The sequence below is a fragment of the Bos indicus x Bos taurus genome, chromosome 12 (genome assembly GCF_003369695.1).
Source record: "Bos indicus x Bos taurus breed Angus x Brahman F1 hybrid chromosome 12, Bos_hybrid_MaternalHap_v2.0, whole genome shotgun sequence".
Lineage (NCBI taxonomy): Eukaryota > Metazoa > Chordata > Mammalia > Artiodactyla > Bovidae > Bos > Bos indicus x Bos taurus.
The window spans coordinates 69986867-70013109 of record NC_040087.1 but is presented as its reverse complement, the minus strand read 5'-3'; the positions used below and the strand labels follow the sequence as shown (position 1 = coordinate 70013109).

Here is a 26243-nt window from a genome sequence, read left to right as displayed (position 1 = left end):
AGATCAGGTGATCTGGTATTGCCATCTCTTTCAGAATTTTCAGTTTATTGTGATTCACACAGTCAAAGGCTTTGACATAGTCAATAAAACAGAAATAGATGTTTTTCTGGAACTCTCTTGCTTTTTCCATGATCTAGCAGATGTTGGCAATTTGGTCTCTGGTTCCTCTGCCTTTTCTAAAACCAGTTTGAACATCTGGAAGTTCACGGTTCACGTACTGCTGAAGCCTGGCTTGGAGAATTTTGAGCATTACTTTACTGGCATGTGAGAGGAGTGCAATTGTGCAGTAGTTTGAGGATTCTTTGGCATTGCCTTTCTTTGAGATTGGAATGAAAACTAACCTTTTCCAGTCCTGTGGCCACTGCTGAGTTTTCCAAATTTGCTGGCATATTGAGTGCAGCACTTTCACAGCATCATCTTTCAGGATTTGAAATAGCTCCACTGGAATTCCATCACCTCCACTAGCTTTGTTCTTAGTGATGCTTTCTAAGGCCCACTTGACTTCACATTCCAGGATATCTAGCTCTAGTTGAGGGATCACACCATGATGATTATCTGGGTCATGAAGATCTTTTTTTGTACAGTTCTTCTGTGTATTCTTGCCACCTCTTCTTAATATCTTCTGCTTCTCTTAGGTCCATCCCATTTCTGTCCTTTATCGAGCTCATCTTTGCTTGGAATGTTCCCTTGGTATCTCTATTTTTCTTGAAGAGATCTCTAATCTTTCCCATTCTGTTGTTTTCCTCTATTTCCTTGCACTGATTGCTGAGGAAGGCTTTCTTATCTCTTCTTGCTATTCTTTGGAACCCTGCATTCAGATGCTTATATCTTCCCTTTTCTCCTTTGCTTTTCACTTCTCTTCTTTTCATAGCTATTTGTAAGGCCTCCCCAGACAGCCATTTTGCTTTTTTGCATTTCCGTTCCATGGGGATGGTCTTGATCCCTGTCTCCTGTACAGTGTCACGAACCTCATTCCATAGTTCATCAGGCACTCTATCTATCAGATCTAGGCCCTTAAATCTATTTCTCACATCCACTGTATAATCATAAGGGATTTGATTTAGGTCATACCTGAATGGTCTAGTAGTATTCCCTACTGTCTTCAATTTCAGTCTGAATTTGGCAATAAGGAGTTCATGATCTGAGCCACAGCCAGCTCCTGGTCTTGTTTTTGCTGACTGTATAGAACTTCTCCATCTTTGGCTGCAAAGAATATATTCAATCTGATTTTGGTGTTGACCATCTGGTGATGTCCATGTGCAGAGTCTTCTCTTGTGTTGTTGGAAGAGGGTGTTTGCTATGACCAGTGCATTCTCTTGGCAAAACTCTATTAGTCTTTGCCCTGCTTCATTCCGTATTCCAAGGCCAAATTTGCCTGATACTCCAGGTATTTCTTGACTTTCTACTTTTGCATTCCAGTCCCCTATAATGAAAAGGATATCTCTTTTGGGAGTTAATTCTAAAAGGTATTGTAGGTCTTCATAGAACCGTTCAGCTTCAGCTTCTTCAGCGTTACTGGTTGGGGCATAGACTTGGATTACTGTGATATTGAATGGTTTGCCTTGGAAACGAACAGAGATCATTCTGTCGTTTTTGAGATTGCATCCAAGTACTGCATTTCGGACTCTTTTGTTGACCATGATGGCTACTCCCTTTTTTTCTGAGGGATTCCTGCCCACAGTAGTAGATACAATGGTCATCTGAGTTAAATTCACCCATTCCAGTCCATTTCAGTTCGCTGATTCCTAGAATGTCGACATTCACTCTTGCCATCTCTTGTTTGACCACTTCCAATTTGCCTTTATTCATGGACTTGACATTCTAGGTTCCTATGCAATATTGCTCTTTACAGCATCGGACCTTGCTTCTATCACCAGTCACATCCACAGCTGGGTATTGTTTTTGCTTTGGCTCCATCCCTTCATTCTTTCTGGAGTTATTTCTCTACTAATCTCCAGTAACATATTGGGCACCTACTGACCTGGGGAGTTCCTCTTTCAGTATCCTATCATTTTGCCTTTTCATACTGTTCATGGGGTTTTCAAGGCAAGAATACTGAAGTGATTTGCCATTCCCTTCTCCAGTGGACCACATTCTGTCAGACCTCTCCACCATGACCTGCCCGACTGTGGGATAGCTACCCCGTGAAAAGCCCTAACCTAAGACACTGCCAGGCATGCTCACAGAACAAAGGACTGAGCAGAGCTAGCTGGCTGTGGACCAGCCCATCCCCCACCGGAGAAAGGCAGGCGATGGCAGCCAGAGCCAGAAGGGTGCAATCGCAGCTCAAGAGAGGCATCCTATACCAAACTGCAAGCAGACTTTTTTGCTAACCAATACTTCTTGGGATTCTGGATGGTCGACATCTGCCAGGAGGGTCGCAGCCAGAGATTAGCTCCCCAGAAGCGACACACAGCACACCTGAGAAGGCACGCCCATTGTACACCCAGAAAACCAAGCGGCTGGGATGGGGGAGGGGATAAGCCACAGCCTTCAACTGGGGAAGATTATGCGCGCCAAGCACCTGGTCACCTGAGCTGCTCAGACCTGGGATGGGAGCAAAATACACGCCCAACCAAGTCTGCACCTTTGTGGAGTATCTGAGAACCTGAACCTGAGCAGCTTAGACCTGGGAAGTGCATGCAAACCAGGGCCCGCATCAGACAGTTCCCAGAAGAGCAACCTAGAGTCTGAGCAGACTGGAAAAGCACACACACTGTGAGCGGGGACAAACCCAGTGTGGCTGAATCACTGTGAGCACATGCTAGTGATATTTGTTTGCAGTGTTCCTCCCTCCCCAAAGCACGACTGAATAAGCAAGCCTAAAAAAAAAGTGACCACCATCACGCCCCTTGTGTCAGGGCGAAGATTAGACACTGAAGAGACCAGCAAATAGAAGAAGCTAAAATAAACAGAGGGAACTGCTCTGGAAGTGACAGGTGCAGTCAATTAAAATCCTACAGTTAGCACCGACTACATAGGAAAGGGCCTATGGCCCTTGAGAAGTACAAGCTGGACCAAGGATGTATCTGAGAATGAACTGAACCCACACTGACCGCAATAGCTCCAGAGAAAGTCTTAGATATATTTTAACTATTGTCATTTTTTTAATTTAAAAAATTATTTTATTTTATTTTTTTGATTTTTAAGTCCCCATTACAGCTTTAATTGTCATTTTTATAACCTACTACTACCTTGAGAAAAAAAAGACCCTATTTTTAAAGCAAACTTTGTATATATATATATATATATATATGTATATATATATATATATATATATATATATTATAATTTTTGTGACTTTTTTAATATTGTAATTTTGAGAATCTAACCTCTAGTCTAGATTTTTAATCTTTGCTTTTTGGTATTTGTTATCAACTTTGTACCTTTAAGAACCCAGTCTTTAACTTTGGGAGCGAGATCACTGGCCTGATTGCTCTCTCCCCCTTCTGACTCTCCTTTTTCTCCAACAGGTCGCCTCTATCTTCCCCCTCCCCCTTTTCTTCTCTACCCAACTCGAATCTCTTTGTGTGTTCTGGGCTGTGGAGAACACTTAGGGAACTGATTACTGCCTGGATCTGTCTTTCTCCTTTTGATTCCCCCTTTTATCCTTCTGGCCACCTCTGTCTCCTTCCTCACTCTTCTCTTCTCTGTTTAAGTCTGTGAACATCTCTGAGGGATCGAGACTGTGGAGAGCACATAGGAAAGTGATTACTGGCTCACTTGCTCTCTCCCCTTTTGATTCCCCCTCTTCTCCTCCTGGTCACCTCTTTCTCCCTCCTCCCTCTTCTCTTCTCCATGTAACTCTGTGTACCTCTCCAGGTGTTCCTCACTGTGGAGAAACTTTTCATCATTACCCTAGATATTTTATCATTGGTGATGTATAGATGGAGAAGTCTTGAGGCTACTGTAAGAATAAGACTGAAAACCAGAGGCAGGAGGCTTAGTCCAAATCCTGAGAGCACAAGAGAACTCCTGACTCCAGGGAACATTAACTGATAGGAGCGCATCAAACACCTTCATACCTACACTGAAACCAAGCACCACCCAAGGGCCAACAAGCTCCAGAGAGAGACATACCATGCAAATTCTCCAGCAACACGGGAATATAATCCTGAGCCTCAATATACAGGCTGCCCAAGTCACACCAAACACACTGACATCTAAAACCTCATTACTGGACACTTCATTGCACTCCAGAGAGAAGACATTCAGCTCCACCCACCAGAACACCGACACAAGCTTCCCTAACCAGGAAACCTTGACAAGCCACCCGTACAACCCCACCCACAGCAAGGAACCTCCACAATAAAGAGGAACCACCAACTGCCAGAGTACAGAAAGGCCACCTCAAACACAGCAATATAAACAAGATGAAAAGGCAGAGAAGTACCCAGCAGGTAAAGGAACAGGATAAACGCCCACCAAACCAAACAAAAGAGGAAGAGATAGGGAATCTACCTGATAAAGAATTCTGAATAATGATAATGAAAATGATCCAAAATCTTGAAAACAAATTGGAGTTACAGATAAATAACCTGGAGACAAGGATCGAGAAGATGCAAAAAAGGTTTAACAAGGACCTAGAAGAAATAAAAAAGAGTCAATATATAACGAATAATGCAATAAATGAGATAAAAAACACTCTGGAGGGAACCAACAGGAGAATAATGGAGGCAGAAATGAGGTATAAGATAGAATGGTAGAAATAAATGAATCAGAGAGGAAAAAAGAAAAAGGAATTAAAAGAAATGAGGACAACCTCAGAGAGCCCTGGGGCAATGTTAAACACCCCAACATAGAATCATAGGAGTCCTAGAAGAAGAAGACAAAAAGACAGACCATGAAAAAATACTTGAGGAGATAATAGTTGAAAACTTCCCTAAAATGAGGAAGGAAATAATCACCCAAGTCCAAGAAACCCAGAGAGTCCCAAACAGGATAAACCCAAGGAGAAACACCCCAAGAAACATATTAATCAAATTAACAAAGAACAAATATTAAAAGCATCAAGGGAAAAACAACAAATAACACACAAGGGGATTCCCATAAGGATAACAGCTGATCTTTCAATAGAAACCCTTCAGGCCAGGAGGGAATGGCAAGACATACTTAAAGTGATGAAAGAAAATAACCTACAGCCCAGATTACTGTACCCAGCAAGGATCTCACTCAAATATAAAGGAGAAATCAAAAGTTTTACAGACAAGCAAAAGCTGAGAGAATTCAGAACCACCAAACCAGCTCTCCAACAAATGCTAAAGGATCTTCTCTAGACAGGAAACACAGAAAGGGTATATAAACTCGAACCCAAAACAATAAAATAAATGGCAATGGATCATACTTATCAATAATTACCTTAAATGTAAATGGGTTGAATGCCCCAACCAAAAGACAAAGACTGGCTGAATGGATACAAAAACAAGGCCCCTATATATGTTGTCTACAAGAGACCCACCTTAAAACAGGGGACACATACAGACTGAAAGTGAAGGAATGGAAAAAGATATTCCATGCAAATAGAAACAAAAAGAAAGCAGGAATAGCCATACTTATATCAGATAAAATAGACTTTAAATCAAAGGCTGTGAAAAGAGACAAAGAAGGTCACTACATAATGATCAAAGGAACAATACAAGAATATATAACAATCATAAATATATATGCACCCAATACAGGAGCACCACAATATGTAAGACAAATGCTAACAAGTGTGAAAGGGAAAATTAACAATAACACAGTAATAGTGGGAGACTTTAAGACCCCACTCACACCTATGGATAGATCAACTAAACAGAAAATTAACAAGGAAACACAAACTTTAAATGATACAACAGACAATTTAGACCTAATTAATACCTATAGGGCATTTCACCCTAAAACAATGAATTTCACCTTTTTCTCAAGTGCACACAGAAGCTTCTCCAGGATAGATCACATCCTGGCCCATAAATCTAGCCTTGGTAAATTCAAAAAAAATTGAAATCATTCCAAGCATCTTTTCTAACGACAATGCAGTAAGATTAGATCTCAATTACAGGAGAAAAACTATTAAAAATTCCAACATATGGAGGCTGAACAACATGCTGCTGAATAGCCAACAAATCACAGAAGAAATCAAAATATGCATAGAAATGAATGAAAATGAAAACACAACAACCCAAAACCTGTGCAACACTGTAAAAGCAGTGCTAAGGGGAACAGTCATAGCAATACAGGCTTACCTCAAGAAACAAGAAAAAAGTCAAATAAATAACCTAAATCTACATCTAAAGCAACTTGAAAAGGAAGAAACTATGAATCCCAGGGTTAGTAGAAGGAAAGAAATCTTTAAAATTATGGCAGAGATAAATGCAAAAGAGACAAAAATCAACAAAACCAAAAGCTGGTTCTTGAGAAGATAAATAAAATTGACAAACCATTAGGCAGACTCATCAAGAAACAAGGGAGAATAATCAAATCAACAAAATTAGAAATGAAAATGGAGAGATCACAACAGACAACACAGAAATACAAAGGATCATAAGAGACTACTATCAGCAACTATATGCAAATAAAATGGACAACTTGGAAGAAATGGACAAATTTTTAGAAAAGTACAACTTTCTAAAATTGAACCAGGAAGAAATAGAAATCTTAATAGACACATCACAAGCATGAAAATTGAAACTGTAATCAGAAATCTTCCAACAAACAGAAGCCCAGGACCAGACGGCTTCACAGCTGAATTCTAGCAAAAATTTAGGGAACTAACACTTAGCCTACTAAAACTTTTCCAGATAAATTGCAGAGGAAGGTAAACTTCCAAACTCATTCTATGAGGCCACCATCATCCTAATACCAAAACCTGACAAAGATGCCACAAAAAAATATAACTATAGGCCAATATCATTGATGAACATAAGTGCAAAAATCCTTAACAAAATTCTAGCAAACAGAATCCAACAACATATTAAACAGATCATACATCATGACCAAGCAGGCTTTATCCCAGGAATGCAAGGATTCTTCAATATCCACAACTCAATCAATGTAATATACCACATTAACAAATTGAAAAATAAAAACCATATGATTATCTCAATAGATGCAGAGAACGCCTTTGACAAAATTCAACATCCATTTATGATAAAAACTCTCCAGAAAGCAGGAATAGAAGGAACATACCTCAACATAATAAAAGCTATAGATGACAAACCCTCAGCAAACATTATCTTCAATGGTGAAAAATTGAAAGAATTTCCCCTAAAGTCTGGAACAAGACAAGGGTGCCCACTCTCACCACTACTATTCAACATAGTTTTGGAAGTTTTGGCCACAGCAATCAGAGCAGAAAAAGGAATAAAAATTGGAAAAGAAGAAGTAAAACTCTCGCTGTTTGCAGATGACATGATTCTCTACATAGAAAACCCTAAAGACTACACCAGAAAATTACTAGAGCTAATCAATGAATATAATCAAGTTGCAGGATATAAAATCAACACAGAGAAATCCCTTGCATTCCTATACATGAACAATGAGAAAACAGAAAGAGAAATTAAGGAAACAATTCCATTCACCATTGCAATGAAAAGAATAAAATACTTAGGAATATATCTACCTAAAGAAACAAAAGACCTATATAGAGAAAACTATAAAACACTGGTGAAGGAAATCAAAGAGGACACAAATAGATGGAGAAATATACCGTGTTCATGGATTAGAAGAATCAATATAGTGAAAATGAGTATACTACACAAAGCAATCTATAGATTCAATGCAATCCCTATCAAGCTACTAAGGGTATTTTTCAGACAACTAAAACAAATAATTTCACAATTTATATGGAAATACAAAACGCCTCAAATAGCCAAAGCAATCTTGAGAAAGAAGAATGGAACTGGAGGAATCAACCTGCCTAACTTCAGGCTCTACTACAAAGCCACCATCATCAAGACAGTATGGTACTGGCACAAAGACAGAACTATAAATCAGTGGAACAAAACAGAAAGCCCAGAGATAAATCCACGCACCTATGGACACTTGTCTTTGACAAATGAGGAAGGAATATACAATGGAGAAAAGACAATCTCTTTAACAAATGGTGCTGGGAAAACTGGTAAATCCCACTTGTAAAAAAATGAAACTAGAACACTTTCTAACACCATACACAAAAATAAATGCAAAATGGATTAAAGATCTAAACGTAAGACCAGAAACTATTAAACTCCTAGAGGAGAACATAGGCAAAACACTCTCCAACATAAATCACAGCAGGATCCTCTATGACCCACCTCCCAGAATACTGGAAATAAAAGCAAAAATAAACAAACAGACCTAATTAAAATTAAAAGCTTCTGCACAACAAAGGAAATTATAAGCAAGGTGAAAAGACAGCCTTCAGAATGGGAGAAAATAATAGCAAACAAAGCAACAGACAAAGAATTAATCTCAAAAATAAACAAGCAACTCGTGCAGCTCAATTACAGAAAAATAAACGACCCAATCAAAAAGTGGACCAAAGAACTAAATAGACATTTCTCTAAAGAAGACATACAGATGGCTAACAAACACATGAAAAGATGCTCAGCATCACTCATTATCACAGAAATGCAAATTAACACCACAGTGAGGTACCAACTTACGCCAGTCAGAATGGCTGCTATCCAAAAGTCTACAAACAATAAATGCTGGAGAGGGTGTGGAGAAAAGGCAACCCTCTTACAATGTTGGTGGGAATGCAAACTAGTACAGCCGCTATGGAGAACAGTGTGGAGATTCCTTTAAAAACTGGAAATAGAACTTCCTTATGACCCAGCAATCCCACTGCTGGGCATACACACTGAGAAAACCAGAATTGAAAGACACACATGTACCCCAGTGTTCATTGCAGCACTATTTATAATAGCCAGGACATGGGAGCAACCTAGATGTCCATCAGTAGATGAATGGATAAGAAAGCTGTGGTACGTATACACAATGGAATATTACTCAGCCATTAAAAAGAATACATTTGAATCAGTTCTAATGAAGTGGATGAAACTGGAGCTTACTATACAGAGTGTAGTAAGCCAGAAAGAAAAACACCAATACAGTATACTAATGCATATATATGGTATTTAGAAAGATGGTAACGATAACCCTGTATGCAACAGCAAAAGAGACACAGATGTATTGAACAGTCTTTTGGATTCTGTGGGAGAGGGCGAGGGCAGGATGATATGGGAGAATGGCATTAATACATGTAAATTATCATATGTGAAACAAATTGCCAGTCCAGGTTCGATTTATAATACAAGGTGCTCAGGGCTGGTGCACTGGGATGACCCAGAGGGATGGGATGGGGAGGGCTTGGGAGGGGGATGCAGGATGGGGAACACATGTACAGCCATGGCAGATTCAAGTCAATGTATGGTAAAACCAATACACTATTGTAAAGTAAAATAAATTAATTAATTAATTTTAAAAAAAAGAACTGGGTCCTCTTCTCAGGCTCCACACACCAGCCCAGCCTGCAGGCCCCCAGGGCATTTCCTGCCCAGCCCTGGGCACAGGGAACTTTCCAACTTCAGTGAAAGCCTCCAGCTGCCACTTCTGCTTTCACTCAGCACTTACTATTCTGTATTAAAACCCTCTAAATGTCAAGAAGCAATAGTTAGAACTGGACATGGAACAACAGACTGGTTCCAAATCAGGAAAGGAGTATGTCAAGGCTGTATATTGTCACCTTGCTTATTTAACTTGTATGCAGTGGGCATCATGAAAAATGCTGAGCTGGATGAAGCACAAGCTGGAATCAAGATTGCAGGGAGAAATATCAATAACCTCAGATATGCAGATGACATCACCCTTATGGCAGAAAGCAAAGAAGAACTAGACAACCTCTTGACAATGAATGGATAAGTGAAAGAGGAGAGTGAAAGAGTTGACTTGACAAAAGTGAAAGAGGAGAGTGAAAAAGTTGGCTTAAAACTCAACATTTGGAAAAAGAAGATCATGGCATCTGGTCCCATCACTTCATGGGAAATAGATGGGAAAACAGTGGAAATAGTGACAGACTTCATTTTGGGGAGCTCCAAAATCACTGCAGATGGTGACTGCAGCCATGAAATTAAAAGATGCTCATTCCTTGAAAGAAAAGTTATGACTAACCTAGACAGCTTCTTAAAAAACAGAGATGTTACTTTGCCAACAAACGTCCAGGTAATCAAAGCTATGGTTTTTCCAGTAGTCATATATGGATGTGAGAGTTGGACTATAAAGAAAGCTGAGCACCAAAGAATTGATGCTTTTGAACTGTGGTATTGGAGAAGATTCTTGAGAGTCCCTTGGACTGTAAGGAGATCCAACCAGTTCATCATAAAGGAAATCAGTCCTGAATATTCATTGGAGGGACTTATGTTGGAGCTGAAACTCCAATACTTTGGCCACCTGATGCAAAGAACTGACTCATTTGAAAAGACCCTGATGTTGGGAAAGATTGAAGGCAGGAGGAGACGGGAATGACAGAGGATGAGATGGTTGGATGGCATCACGAACTCAATGGACATGAGTTTGAGTAAACTCTGGGATTTGGTGATAGACAGGGAGGCCTGGCATGTTGCAGCCCATGGGGTCACAAAGAGTCGAACATGACTCAGTGACTGAACTGAACTGAGCTGCTGACCTTTTCCCAGCCCTCTGTCTTAACAAGCTCCACGTAGAGACAGGTTCCTTACAGGCAGGAATGAGAGCTGAGCATCCTGGTCTCCCTTAATACTGACCAGTGTAGGTCCTTCCCTTCTCATGGCTGACCATCTTGCTTTGTAAACTAAGAGGTTTTGTGCAGTGACATCTCTAAGGGCATCAATCTCAGGGCACACAGCAGGGCTTTAATAAGTGCAGCTGGAAGGACTTGTTGGCTTCACCAAGGTGAACAACAGCAAGATGGAGTAGATGTGGATGCTGCTTCAGAAAAAGAAAGTTTGGGAGACTTTCAAAAAGACCCATCTAGACTCCACCAGAGGTCTCGGTGAGCGTGTATTAGGACACATTATACACAGAAAAGCATCAGAGTCTTTCTACCTCAGGGATTCAGTGGTCAAACAAGAACTACCAACAACTAAATCCAGACACAAAGAGTCAGATTCTAGATACCTAGTTTCAAATTCAAGTTAACCCTACATGTGGGTCTAAGTATTCATTCTACTAAGCATCAATGAAGCAATTTTAATGTTTGAGGCCATATGCTGGTGAGGAATAAATCACTTTGAAATTCTTGATTTTAGTAAGAATTTCAAACCAATGGAATGACAAGCAAAATAAACCAACAAGGCCTTTCCACAGAAGCCATATACCAGTACTAAAAACTTGGCTTCTAATGGGCCTTGAACAAATGATGGAGGAAAAGAACTGGCAGCCAAGTAGTAGGTCACCTAGTCCCATTCTCCAATTTAAAAAGCATGCATCCCTCTGGGTCAATCCCAGTGAGGGATGGGATGGGGAGGGAGGTAGGTGGGAGAGGGGTTCAGGATGGGGAACACATGTACACCCGTGGCGGAGTCATGTCAATGTATGGCAAAACCAATACAATATTGTAAAGTAATTAGTTTCCAATTAAAATTTAAAAAAATAAGTCAAAAAAATACCTCTAAAGTGTTACACAGAGGGAAAAAAAAAGAATGAGAAGGTGAGGAGAGGAGAAAAGAGATGTCAGGCAGAGGGGACGGCATGAGCCAAGCACTGGAGGTGAGTTTGGGACCAGCATGGATGACTGGGGGAAGTCTGAGGTCTTGTGCCCTGGACAACTTTAAGAAAAGGCTATGTCTAAATCACCAGGCTGTGCGTATAGAACATGTGATGCCAGAGGCAGGGTGATCCTCCTGTAATTTCACAAGGTCACTCTAGACTCAAGATTATGCAGAACATTTCCCCCTGACACATAAACAAAAAAAAAAAAAAAAGAAGAAGAAGAAGAAAAGAAAAAGCATGCATCATCTTTCTTCTTTTTAAATATTTATTTATTTATTTAGCTGCATCAGGTCTTAGTCATTTCATGCAGCATCTTTTGTTGCGATGCAGACTCTCAAGCTGTGGTGCGCAGGCTCTGGAGCATTCAGGCTCAACAGTTGTAACACATGGGCTTAGTTGCTCCATGGCATAAGAGATCTTAGTTCTCCAACAGGGATAAAACCCATGTCCACTACATTGCAAGGCAGATTCTTAACCACTAGACCACCAGACCACCCTATTCATTGTCCTTCTTATCCCTGGTGTCTGGATTCAGCAACTACAAGTAGCAGGGGGAAATCTGCCATCTATCCCTCACTGCCTAAAGCACAGACCCCACTGTCCTCCACACAGTGGAAGCACCTGCTCTATTTTCCTGTCCTGACCTCAGCATGATGCAAAATTTCTCTATGATGGATCTTCTGTGAGGGGAAGGGAGGGGAAAGAGAGATACCAGGCAGAGTGAGCTGAGTCTCCCAAAGTACAAAGGCTTTCTTGAGCTCTCTTTCCTGATCTGTACAGAGTTCCTGGAAAGCAGAAATGATAGACAATAGGAGCAAACTCACTGTTTGAACAAGTGCCTGCTGACTTCTGCATCCACAGCGCTGAGTGGATCATCCAGGAGGTAGATGTCTGCATTCTGATACAGGGCTCTAGAAAACGTAGAGAGACATCAGGAGAGGACACTTTACACTCCCTGAGTCTCATCTCTAAACCAAGACAGTGTTCAAAAACTCTTTATGTTCATTCCAAGAGCCTAGGGAAAGAGCCAAGACCCTGCTTCACACAGGCCCACCCAGTGAGCAGGGTCTGTGTGCTCATGTCCACTAGGAGCCATGGAGAAGGAGGGGCAGGATGACAACTGAAGTGCCATTTACCTGGCGAGGCTGACCCGGGCTTTCTGCCCCCCGCTCAGTGTGGTTCCTCGGTCTCCTACGACAGTTAGATCTCCATTCTCCAGAAACTGTAAATCCTACATAGAGAGAGAAAAGGGAAAAAAACAAAGAATTGAAATGTGTTGTCCTCCTGCCATCTTAGCCCTTCAGCGTTAGTAATTCATACAAGTGTTTGATCAGCAGCAGTGCGCTTATTTTTCATAGCAACTAAATTGTAACTTTGAACATTTAAAAAAAAAAAAAAACCTTCTCAGGGCTTTTAATGTGTTTTCATTCTATATTTTTTTCAGAGCATTTATGCATTTAACCATTATAACAGGTATTTATTGAGCATCAACTATATGGCAGGCATCATTCTGGGCACAAGAATTCAGCCATGAGGAAACAAATGCTCAGAATTTCTTTCCATGGTGGGAGACGGATGATACGGAAAATTAACCTGAGCACAAGTACTGAGGACAGGAAGGAAAAGGAAGCCGGCTCAGGCAGATCGGGAGTAAAGGGGGGAAGTGAGTCCACATTGGGGTGTGAGGGCTCTGCTCGGAGAGGGTGTGAGCAGATCTGGGGTGGGGAGGGGCTCAGGCAGACCTGGAGGGGCTGCTCCACACAGAGGGAGGGGCAAGTGCAGGGGCCACGGGGAGATGCCCAAGGGGTTCAAGACAAGCAAGGAGGCCAGGAGAGCAGAGCAGAGTAAGAATGAGGGTAGTGAGGGTGGAGACAGAGCAGGAAGAGCCTGGGGTCACTTCAATAAAGAAGTAAGGGGAGTATTGACATAGTCTGAGAGTTTTAAGAAATCAGTCCTGCCCTTTGTGGAAAACAGACAATAATGGGAGAAAGGTGAGGGCAGTACAAGTGAGGAGGCTACTGGAATAATCTAGGTGAGAGATTACAGTGGCCAGGACCAGAGTGGAAGCAGCAGGAATGGAGAGAGGGGATCACACTCCAGACACACTTGGAATGTGGAGTCTGGAAGACCTGCTGACGGGACAGGTGTGGGCTGTAAGAGAAGAGGACTGTGGTGTCTGGGGTGAGGAAGGGGAAGGACAGGGTCTCCATTTACTGAGTTGGGGAAGATGGTGGAGGCAGGTTTAGGAGACTTCTCTTGTAGACAAGCTAAGATGACCTCCCAGTGGTGTCACAGTGCAGCTGGGCATGCAGGTGTGAAGGTCTGTGCTAGAGACACAGGTGTGAGAGCTGGTGGCCCAGGAGGTGAAGGCACTGCTGCTGCTGCTGCTGCTGCTGCTGCTGCTAAGTCGCTTCAGTCATGTCCGACTCTGTGCGACCCCATAGACAGCAGCCCACCAGGCTCCCCCATCCCTGGGATTCTCCAGGCAAGAACACTGGAGTGGGTTGCCATTTCCTTCTCCAATGCATCAAAGTGAAAAGTGAAAGTGAAGTCGCTCAGTTGTGTCTGACTCTTAGCAACCCCATGGACTGCAGCCTACCAGGCTCTTCCATCCATGGGATTTTCCAGCCAAGAGTACTGGAGTGGGGTGCCATGGTGAAGGCACAGGTCTTACTTTATCAAGGAGTAAATGTGTCTTAAACAAAACATTTTACTGATCTCAGCCTCAGCTTCCCATGCTCTCTGAAGAGATAATACCTGACCTGTGTCTTCCACAGTGATACTTAAGGCAAGTGGTAGACTGATGAGATCATTACAAGAAATGGAAGCAGAAAAAAATAAGCATATGAAAAGATATTTGACAGAAATGTCATTAGGAAATTACAAATCAAAACAACAAGATACTACTATATACCTATTAGACTGGCTAAAATTCAAAACATTGAAAACACCAAATGTTGAAGAGGGTGTGGAGCAACAGGAACTATAATTCATTACTAACGGGATGTGAAATGGCACAGCCATTGTGGAAGATATTATGGTACTTTTTTTTACAAAGTTTAACATGGGGCTTACTACATGATCTAGTAATCATTCTCCTAGATATTTGCCCATATGAATTGAAAATTTATGTCCACATAGGAACCTATACCTTAATACTCATATCAATATCTTTCATAATTTCTAAGAACTAGAAGCAAGAAAGATGGCCTTCACTAGCTGCATTTAGAAACAAACTGAGGTGCAACCATACCACGGGATATTATTTAGCAGTAAAAATGAATGAGTTATCAGGCCATGTGTAGAAATCTTAAATGCATTTGACTAAATTAAAGAAGCCAGTCTGAAAATGCTTCATTATGTATGATTCTAACTCTAAAACACGATGAAAAAGTCAAACTATAAATACATGAAAAAGATCAGTGACCACTAATGGTTGAGTGAGGAGGAAAGATGAAGATGCAGAGCACAGATTTTTAGGGCAGTAAAACCTCTGTATGATAAAGTACTAGCGAATGTATGACATTACGTATTTGTCAAAACCCATAGAAATGTACAATAAAAAATGAACTTTAATGTAAAGTGTGGATTTTAGTTAATAATAATGTGTTGTTTTGGGTTCATCTATTGTAACAAATGTACCACACTAATGCAGATGATAATAGTGAAAACTGGGGGAGGGGTAATCAGAAGATGGAGTGTATGGGAACTCTTCAGTGCCTGCTCAATTTTTCTATAAACCTAAAACTGCTATAAAATGAAGCATTAAAAAAAAAAAGATGGAACAGTCTGCATGAAAAATCAAAGGGAAAGAAACAGTGTGCTCAAGGGACACCAAGAAAAACTGCTGGACTAAGTAGATTCTTGTTTAGGGAAGCAAGAAAAACTCAAAGCTAAGAAGTATATGAAGTTTCAACTTGAGAATCTGGAAATCTATCAAAAGTTATAATTTTACATTATTTAAGAACTAAGTAGACAAATCAGAGTATCTGGTGGGGGTTGGGGGGGAGATAATAAGAACATCCCCAAATGACAAGATAACAACCAAAGTTTATGTTACACAGCATTATATTACAAATCTTAGATTGCCTGTAATTACCACTGGACAGATCCTGGCACAGACAAACAGAGTTTGGGGGAGTTTGTTATCTACTAAACCCATCAGGCATCAATCTATGATGCCCAGCAGTACCTGTCTGCATATAAAGCCCTCTTTTGCCTCTACTTTAGCAAATTTGGGGAGAAAGCACGTGGCACAGTAGGGTCTCCAGGATAAGAAGTTGTCTGATCTCCCTAAGTCTCACTTTCCTTTTCTACAGAATGTGCTGCAGAAACAAGAGTCACTAAACTCAATGATGCTGTGAGAATCAAAACACACATATGAACACCCTCCATAAATAAAAAAAAGGACATGAATTGATTGTAACTTGCTATTGGTGACTGAGACCTATTTTCACATCAAGCCAACAATGGGACCCTGCTCATAGTCTGGATCACAATATGCAAAGCATGTGACCAAAAGAAAAAGAGATTGTCTCCATCATAACCCTCCCTGACAGCCACAAAGACATACAGGCACACAGGTTCCCTGCTCATTCAAAGCTTAAACTGGAGTGCATCCAATGAAAGGCAGCAATAGCTCTGTTGTGGAAATTCATTATTGCACCTTCTTTGTGGAGCTCAGAAATTATCATCTCATGCTTTTGGCTTTAGAGAAAAACAACAGGCCATTTTAAGATAGGTTCCCAGCCACACACACACACACACACACACACACACACACACACACACACACAACTGTTTACCTGGCTTCTGTTTCACTGTTGACAGTCTTCACAAACTGTCCCACTTAGCTTTTATGCTTTGATTTTATGTTGTTTTCATTTCTTTCTCAAAAGAGCACCACATTGTAGCACAGCAATCTCAACCATGCTCTAGAAAAGGCACCTGAATCCACTCCTTCATTTAGCACAGTCAGAGCATAAGATGCAAGCACTCTCTCTCCAGATCTGGTGGGAGGACTGTGAGTGCCTCCTTGACTCTGACAATTTAGTTCAGTTCTCACCAACTCCCAGAGCTTGCTCAAACTCATGTCTGTTAAGTCAGTGATGCCATCCAACCATCTCATCCTCTGTCATCCTCTTCTCCTCCTGCCTTCAATCTTTCCCAGCATCAGGGTCTTTTCAAATGAGTCAGCTCTTTACATCAGGTGACCTAAGTATTGCAGTTTCAGCTCCAACATCAGTCCTTCCAATGAACACCCAGGACTGATCTCCTTTAGGATGGACTGGTTGGATCTCCTTGCAGTCCAAGGGACTCTCAAGAGTCTTCTCCAACACCACAGTTCAAAAGAATCAATTCTTTGGTGCTGAGCTGTCTTCAAAGTCCAACTTTCACATCCATACATGACCACTGGAAAAACCATAGCTTTGACTAGGTGGACCTTTGTTGGCAAAGTAATGTCTCTGCTTTTTAATACGCTATCTAGGTTGGTCATAGCTTTTCTTCCAAGGAGCAAGCGTCTTTTAATTTCATGGCTGCAATCACTATCAGCAGTGATTTTGGAGCCCCAGAAAATAAAGTTACTCACTGTTTCCCCCATCTATTTGCCATAAAGTTTTGGGACCAGATGCCATAATCTTCTTTTTTTGAATGTTGAGCTTTAAGCCAACTTTTTCACTCTCCACTTTCACTTTTGTCAAGAGGCTCTTTTGTTCCTCTGGGATTTCTGCCATAAGGGTGATGTCATCTGCATATCTGAGGTTATTGATATTTCTCCCTGCAATCTTGATTCCAGCTTATGCTTCATCCAGCCCAGCATTTCTCATGATATACTCTGCATATAAGTTAAATAAGCAGGGTGACAATATGCAGCTTTGATGTACTTCTTTCCCAATTTGAACCAGTCTATTATTCCATGTCCAGTTCTAACTGTTGCTTCTTGACCTGCATACAGATTTCTCAGGAGGCAGGTAAGGTGGTCTGCTATTCCCATCTCTTGAAGAAATTTCCACAGTTTGTTGTGTTCCACACAATCAAAGGCTTTGGCATAGTCAATAAAGGAGAAGTGGGTGCTTTTCTGGAACTCTCTTGCTTTTTTTTTTGATGATCCAACGGATGTTGGCCATTTGATCTTTGGTTCTTCTACCATTTCTAAATCAAGCTTGAACATCTGGAAGTTCACGGCTCACATACTGTTGAAGCCTGGCTTGGAGAATTTTGAACATTACTTTGCTAGAATGACAATTGCTCTGACAATTATTCATGGACAAACCAAGATGGGAAAACAATTTCAAAGGATTTGAAGTAAAATCCAAGTCAGGTTAATTCCCAGCCACCATTTTCGGATTAGGTTAAAGGGAAAAGCCTGAGTTGAGCATATATTACAGTTCCTCCCACTGACAGGAAGGTGTTCTTATTCATGTTATTTTCCTCGAAGTTAAATTTAACCAATTCTCACTGAACAGCAGACACACACACTAGAGGCAAACTAGGAAATGGTGCTGCTGATTCTTGATGCCATCCATCCAGAAGAACATGAAGAGCCCTTCAATGATGGTGGAGACTTAGTGTAGAAACACCACACAGTAGACTGTTGAAACTGTTAATGAGGCCCTGACAGAGGAAGGCTGGGTTCCAGAGTCAAACGGCGGATGTCTTGTCTTTCTTACAGCTTTTCTTCCACTTGGAATCGCCCTTCCTCTCACATCCTGTCAATATCCCGCCCATCTTGCCAGGCTCAGCCAAAACACACTCCCCCATGAACCCATCCTGGACTCATCTCTTCCTACGGGTTTCCTAAAGTTCTACTTACATCTCTCATCTCTTATGAAGGACTGTCTTATTCTGGTCCATCATTTGTATACATGCACAAGGTGTCTCTCAGCTCCTGGAGGGTAAGATCTGTGGTGGACCCCGATGCTGTTTATCTCTAATCCTCACAACAAGCTACACAGGAAGTACTGGCCCCATTTCACAGATGAGGAAACTGAGACTAAGTGAGGTCACATCACTGCTCTGAGGAATGCCTTTACATAATGTACTATGTACAGAGCACCTACATAAATATAAACTTAAATAATGGAAGTTAAATATTCAAATACCTTCTTTCTTACATGTCATATTTTATGGATGTGTTTTACCAAAAACTTACTGAGCTTAAAATTAACAGCTAATTTTTTTCAAAATTATTCTAACATTTATAAAGTGCCTGTTATGTCCCTAGCAATCAGGTGCTTTAAAATCTCTCCTGCATTTCATCCTCAAAACAACATTATGAGGTTAATAGTATTATTATCTCTATTTTACAGATGAAGGATCATGCACCTAGTGAACAGAGAAACAGACTCAATTCCTGAGCCTCTGACTCCTGGGCCTTGAAGTTGATGTCATCAGTCTGAATTGATCTTGCCACTGTGATTACTTCATTTCTCCCTATTTTATCATATTAATAGAAATGTTTTCAGCTCAATGAACTTAAATGTTACTTCAATTAAATCTAGTATAATATATGATGTTGTAATTAACATATGTAATACAAGAAAATTTGCTCTTTTTACTGCTCCTGGATTTGGGGGCAGTGGGGTTAGGGAAAACAGTGAGGCGACATCTTCATTTATATGTATGTATATTTGTAGAGAAAAGGGCTATAATAGTAAAAATAGCTACCATTTACTGAAACACTGGCATGTTTGCATTCCACATGCATGGCCTGTAGCCTTTACAATAATTCCACCTCTCCTTGCATTCAATAAGAAAATAAATTGAGATAAACACCCAGAGTTAACAACTAAGATTGTTTCTCTCCAAAAGCCAAGCCTTTTCTACTACACATACAGTTTCTATAACTACAGGTCAAAATAGTTCTAGAAACCCCTATTATCTATGGAAGTATTATGCCCGCCCACTGATATAGGGATTCAAAAAAAGATAAGCAAAGAATCTCATTAGGTGGTTCCCAGGTGTAAAAACCTTGCTGACCCCTTGCTAATCATAGTCACAGATGACATTTCAGAGCAGTAACAAAACCTCCTGGATACCCTCTGATCCAGAGTCCTTGTTTTACTGCAGATACATCAGAGGTCCAGGCAGGTAACAGGACATGTCCAGAGTGACAGTGAGCAAGTGACAAAGCTGGGGACAAGACTCTGCTCTCTGATCCCTCCCTTCCCGCCAGGGAGGAAATGGACACAAGGGGCCCCAACTCCACAACCCAAACATGCAGAAAACAGGAGAGCAGTCCGTGTTTATAAACACCACATCACATACAGAAGATCACTTGTTTCTCTCCAAAAGCCAAGCCTTTTCTACTACACATACAGTTTCTATAACTACAGGTCAAAATAGTTCTAGAAACCCCTATTATCTATGGAAGTATTATGCCCGCCCACTGATATAGGGATTCAAAAAAAGATAAGCAAAGAATCTCATTAGGTGGTTCCCAGGTGTAAAAACCTTGCTGACCCCTTGCTAATCATAGTCACAGATGACATTTCAGAAACCGGTCCTGCAGGTCCCCTTCCCACCAGGGTCTGTGCTGCACACATGCCCTAGGCTGGGTGAAGCCCCAGGACACCGCCCACATTACTGGTCCAGTCACCCCATGTGGCTACAGCAAAGCATCAGCTCCCATGGGAAATACTGAATGACAGCCACTGTCCCAGTACCTGCTCTTCTTCAGAGATGCCCAAGTGTGGGGCAAAAGATAATGCTGAGCTTTACCAGAAAGGCAAGGTCATAAAAGAAACAGCCGCACAGTGGCCTGGGTCTTTGGAGCCTGATCTGGACATCAAAAACTCAACTTGATTAAGGTAATTATTAACCTGTTTCTTATGAAATGCCTGAAATCTATTTATTTCCCATCCCACTTGCATAAATCACCCAATTTTTTAAATAAGTTGTTCCTTATAAACTTCCTCAATTGAAAGGTAGCATGGCACTGTGGATTCTAGAGTGCTGCTGAAACAGCTCTGAACCTGAGCTGCCAGTATTGAGGTGAGTCATTTCTTCTCACCAAGACTCAGTTTTACCAACTATAAAATGAGGTGGTAACATCAAAGACACTGGTAAAAGATTCATAACTTGTATTTTTTTTATGTATGTACATGTGTGCATGTGTGAGTGATACACAGAAAGCAGATTGGCACATGGACTCAATAAATGAGAGCTATTGTCTCACTGTCTTACATTTGCTTTCCCTCTTATTTTCTTACACAGTAAGTATGTCATTTAATAAAAATCTAGTTCATTACTGCTAACGACATCATTTCTGCAAAAGCACAATCATCCACTAACAATAACCCAGGAGAAAGAAATAAGACAGTTAAACAAGCAATTTTGTTTGTCCACATCATCATAAAATGGTACTCACCTGATATAATCTATGAAACTCAAGCCATTGCTCAAGCAAAATTACTATTTCCTCAGAAAGTGGGTCTGAAGCCTTCAACCCCACAACTTTGAAAGTCTGTCCCATCCTTTTCTTCACAATATAAAAGAAATCAGATGTCCAGACTGCACTGAATAGACCCCAGGGGAAGCCCTTTAACATTGTTATTCACTGATTTTTCTAACCCAAGAGAGTAACATAGTATTTACCAGTATTTAAATTTTTCTTTTTTTTTTTTTGCCAAATGATATTCTCCTATCAGGTAGGTTTAGTTTTCATTATTCACTAATTTATACCCCAATATACAGTTAAACATTTCATCTTGCCATTTCCTGTGAAACTCAGTGCCATTCCTGAAAACAACCTCTCCATAGTAAAAGATGCAGTATTAAAAGGAAATGTTAAAGCATTTTATTTTCTTTAAAGAATAAACTACAAGTCAAAAATGAAGTGGAGAGGGAAACCTAGAGACTGAAATGGAGCAAGAAGGCATCAACCAAGTACAATGGACAGACGTCATACAGAGTCTGATTTCAACAATGGTGAAGGAGATTCCTCAATGATATGATTAACAACATGTAAACACAGATTAGGAGAAAATAATAGCAAACGAAGCAATTGACAAAGAAGTAATCTCAAAAATATACAAGCAGCTCATGCAGCTCAATACCAGAAAAATAAACGACTCAATCAAAAAATGGGCCAAAGAACTAAACAGACATTTCTCCAAAAAAGACATACAGATGGCTAACAAACACATGAAAAGATGCTCAACATCACTCATTATCACAGAAATGCAAATCAAAACCACAGTGAGGTACCATCTTACGCCAGTCAGAATGGCTGCTATCAAAAATTCTACAAACAATAAATGCTGGAGAGAGTGCAGAGAAAACGGAACCCTCTTACACTGTTGGTGGGAATGCAAACTAGTACAGCCACTATGGAGAACAGTGTGGAGATTCCTTAAAAAACTGGAAATAGAACTGCCTTATGACCCAGCAATCACACTGCTGGGCAATCACACCAAGGAAATCAGAATTGAAAGAGACACGTGTACCCCAATGTTCATCACAGCACTGTTTACAATAGCCAGGACATGGAAGCAACCTAGATGTCCATCAGCAGATAAATGGATAAGAAAGCGTGGTACATATACACAATGGAATATTACTCAGCCATTAAAAAGAATACATTTGAATCAATTCTAATGAGGTGGATGAAACTGGAGCCTATTATACAGAGTGTAGTAAGCCAGAAAGAAAAACACCAATACAGTATACTAACACATACATATGGAATTTAGAAAGATAGTAGCAATAACCCTGTATGCAAGACAGTGAAAAAGACGCAGATTTATTGAACAGTCTTTTGGATTCTGTGGGAGAGGGCGAGGGCGGGATGATATGGGAGAATGGCATTGAAACATGTAAATTATCATATGTGAAACAAATCACCAGTCCAGGTTCAATTTATAATTTAGGGTGCTCAGGGCTGATGCACTGGGATGACCCTGAGGGATGGGATGGGGAGGGAGGTAGGAGGGAGGGACATGATGGGAAACACATGTACATCCATGACTGATTCATGTCAATGTATGGCAAAAACACTACAATATTGTAAAATAACTAGCCTCTGATTAAAATAAATTAATTAATTAAAAAAAAAAAAAACACAGACTAGAAGCTTGATGATATTCAAGTATTTGAGCTATTTTTCAGGTGAAATAATGTGGTGATTTTTTCCCAAAGGCTATCCTATCTTGTAGAGAAAACTAATGATATGTTTACAGATGAACAAATCTGATGTCTAGGATCTGCTTCAGAATACTCTAGGGTGGGTGTGGGGCTGGCAGGGGGCAGGGGTAGAGATGCAGCAAAACTGGCCACCAGCTGATCTTGGCTAAAGCTGGGGGTGGTACATGAGAGTTCATTATACTACACTATTTCTGTAAATTTTTGTAATCATTCATTAAAGAAAGAAATTAAAAAGTGAATAAAACCTTATACAATTAAACAACCACCCACTACTTTCTAAAGGCATTTCTGTAAGTGCTGCTATCACATTGGCCATTGAAACAGCTGGGTTACATGTGTATATTTACCCAGAAAGCTTTCAAAATTTGAAACAAAACTTTAATAAACTCTGTAGTTTAAACCAACACTATCATTATTTGAAATTTAAGTATATGCAACTCAAAAGTCATTACTCACCTCTTCCAAAGCACAAGCCTTTATTACTTTTTCATACCGTTCTTCTTCATATTTTTTCCCAAATAAAATGTTACTCCTCACAGTTCCTGAGAACACCCAGGGCTGCTGAGACACATACACGATCCTCCCGTGCACGCTGACCTGTCCCTGGCTTGGGGGCAGCTCCGCCAGCACAGCACTTAACAGTGACGACTGAAACAGATGGCAACACACACATGTGAACAGGCAGCACTCAGGATAGAACAAGACCCGTAGTACAGCAGACCCCACCGTTGCCCTTGGTACATTATAGAACCCTTTCATTTATAACAGGATGAAGTAGATCCCTGGCAATTGTGAAAAAAAAAAAAAGAAAAGAATCCCATTGGTCCACGTACTACTAATGGTTGATAAGAAACATTAATATAATACTATAACAACCTAAACTGTCAGAATTTTCCCCCAAATAAAAAATTATATTCAGAAAAGTCTAGCTAAGAAAGTTAAACATTCTTAACTAGCACAGCAGTGCAGCAGGATGTGTATTTCATGTATCCAATGTTTCAAGTAGTTCTTTCTGTATCCAGGTATCCTTTACTTGACAAACACTTATTATTAAAAAGCTACATGTGAACAATATATCCAAAGATTATTATTAAAAGAACTCTGAAGTGAGTTGTGTCCAAAGAGCAAAAGACCATCCTAAAGGAAATCATCACTCTCTTGAGTGCACATCTCACATCTAGATTTCCACATTTTGTTCTTTCAAAGTGTAGCTGTGGTTCCAAATAGGGAAAAGAGTATGTCAAAGCTGTATATTGTCACCCTGCTTATTTAATTTATATACATAGTGCATCATGAGAAATGCTGGACTGGATGAAGTACAAGCTGGAATCAAGATTGCCAGGAGAAATATCAATAACCTCAGATATGCAGATGACATTACCCTTATGGCAGAAAATGAAGAAGAACTAAAGACCCTCTTAATGAAAGTGAAAAAGGAGAGTGAAAAAGTTGGCTTAAAACTCAATATTTAGAAAACTAAGGTCATGGCATCTGGTCCCATTGCTGCTGCTAAGTGACTTCAGTCATTTCTGACTCTGTAAGACCCCAGAGATGGCAGCCCACCAGGCTCCCCCATCCCTGGGATTCTCCAGGCAAGAACACTGGAGTGGGTTGCCATTTCCTTCTCCAATGAATGAAAGTGAAAAGTGAAAGTGAAGTCACTCAGTAGTGTCCGACTCTTAGCGACCCCATGGACTGCAGCCTACCAGGCCCCTCTGTCCATGGGATTTTCCAGGCAAGAGTACTGGAGTGGGTTGCCATTGCCAAGGTCATGGCATCTGGCCCCATTACTTCATGGCAAATAGATGGGGAAACAGTGGAAACAGTGACAGACTATTTTGGGGGGCTCCCAAATCACTGCAGATGGTGACTGCAGCCATGAAATTAAAAGACGCTTACTCCTTGGAATAAAAGTTATGACCAACCTTGAAAGCTTATTAAAAAGCAGAGACATAACTTCGCCAACCAAGGCCTGTCTAGTCAAAGCTATGGTTTTTCCAGTACTCAGGTATGGATATGAGAGTTGGACTATAAAGAAATCTGATTACCAAAGAATTGATGCTTTTGAACTGTGCTGCTAGAGAAGACTCTTGAGAGTGTCTTGGACTGCAAGGAGATCCAACCAGTCCATCTAAAGGAAATAAGTCCTGAATATTTATTGGAAGGACTGAATCAAGATGGATGTGCCAAAACTGAGTCAATGCAGAGATGGGTTTCACTGTAATTATTTTACTATTATTCAATTTCAATAAACTATCCTGTTTGGAAAAAAAAAAAAAAAACATTGTACACACAGCTTTGGGCTCAACTCTGAAAATTTAATAGGGACTGTAGTGTTGCATCAAACTGCTGAAAGGCACCACAACTTACCTTTCCTGCACCCACAGGTCCAACCACAGCTAACAGTTCACCAGGTCTGACAGTAAAGGAAAGGCCTTGTAGGGTTGGGGTTCTTAATTCCTGCAAATTAAAGTTTATAAAAACATATCCATTTCAATAAAGTATGCCAAATGCTACAGAATATGGAGAAAACAATATAATATACATTGATATGCAAATTAACCCACATTTTTCTCCAGCCTATTTTAAGACATCCTGTCCTGGAGGCCTTTTCATCCAATCATATCTCTTTGGGAGTTTCAGGCAGCTTTAGTTGCCTTTAGACACCCACAGATTTTAAGTAGGTGAAATGACAAGGCACCCGCATGAAGTGAAAACTTCATGATGCATATTAACTTATTAAAATAATATACTTTATAGAGTATCCAGTATGTGAAGTTTTCTAATCATTTATAAGTTTTCATTATGACCCTTGGCTTTAATTAACTATATCTCATTAATCTCCACACGGGAGCTACATAGGTATATGGCAGACTTGGCCCTTTAAATAATTTGAATCTCCACTAATCTCTCCATTTTCACTTGATAAAGAAAGAATCTCAGTAATGCTCAGAAAGCAAAGGAGCACTTTATATAAAGAAGTCATTCTCAATATGGGTTGGCCAAAAAGTCTGTTCAGTTTTTTCTGTAAGATGGCTGTAGTAGCATTAACAATGTCATTAAGATTGTATTATGACAGCTGTCATATCAGCATGCATTTTAAAAAACTTTTTAAAATTGGTGAATTTTTGTGTAGCCATTTTAATATTAAAATTGAAAAGCAACATTTTTGGCACATTATGTTTTACTATTTCTTTTTTTTTTTTTTTTGCTTTATTATTTAAAAAGAGGTAAAAATGCAACTGAAATGCAGAAAAAGATTTGTGCAGTGTATGGAGAATGTGCTATGACTGATCAAATGTGTCAAAAGTGGCCTGCAAAGTTTTGTGCTGGATATTTCTTTTTGGGCAATGCTCTACTGTTAGGTATGCCAGTTGAAGTTGATAGAG

The 26243-nt window shown here is 40.3% G+C and overlaps 1 protein-coding gene across 1 annotated transcript in view; it reads right to left on the bottom strand.

The window, feature by feature from the left end:
* The window catches only part of LOC113902483 (multidrug resistance-associated protein 4-like), a 365222-nt gene that overhangs the window by 158650 nt on the left and 180329 nt on the right, over positions 1–26243 (bottom strand). The window contains exons 11-14 of the mRNA XM_027557817.1: positions 25225–25314; positions 23311–23502; positions 12846–12940; positions 12534–12620 (exon numbers count right to left, since the gene is read on the bottom strand). Coding sequence (XP_027413618.1) covers positions 12534–12620; positions 12846–12940; positions 23311–23502; positions 25225–25314 — 464 coding nt within the window. The remainder of the gene's footprint in view (positions 1–12533; positions 12621–12845; positions 12941–23310; positions 23503–25224; positions 25315–26243) is intronic.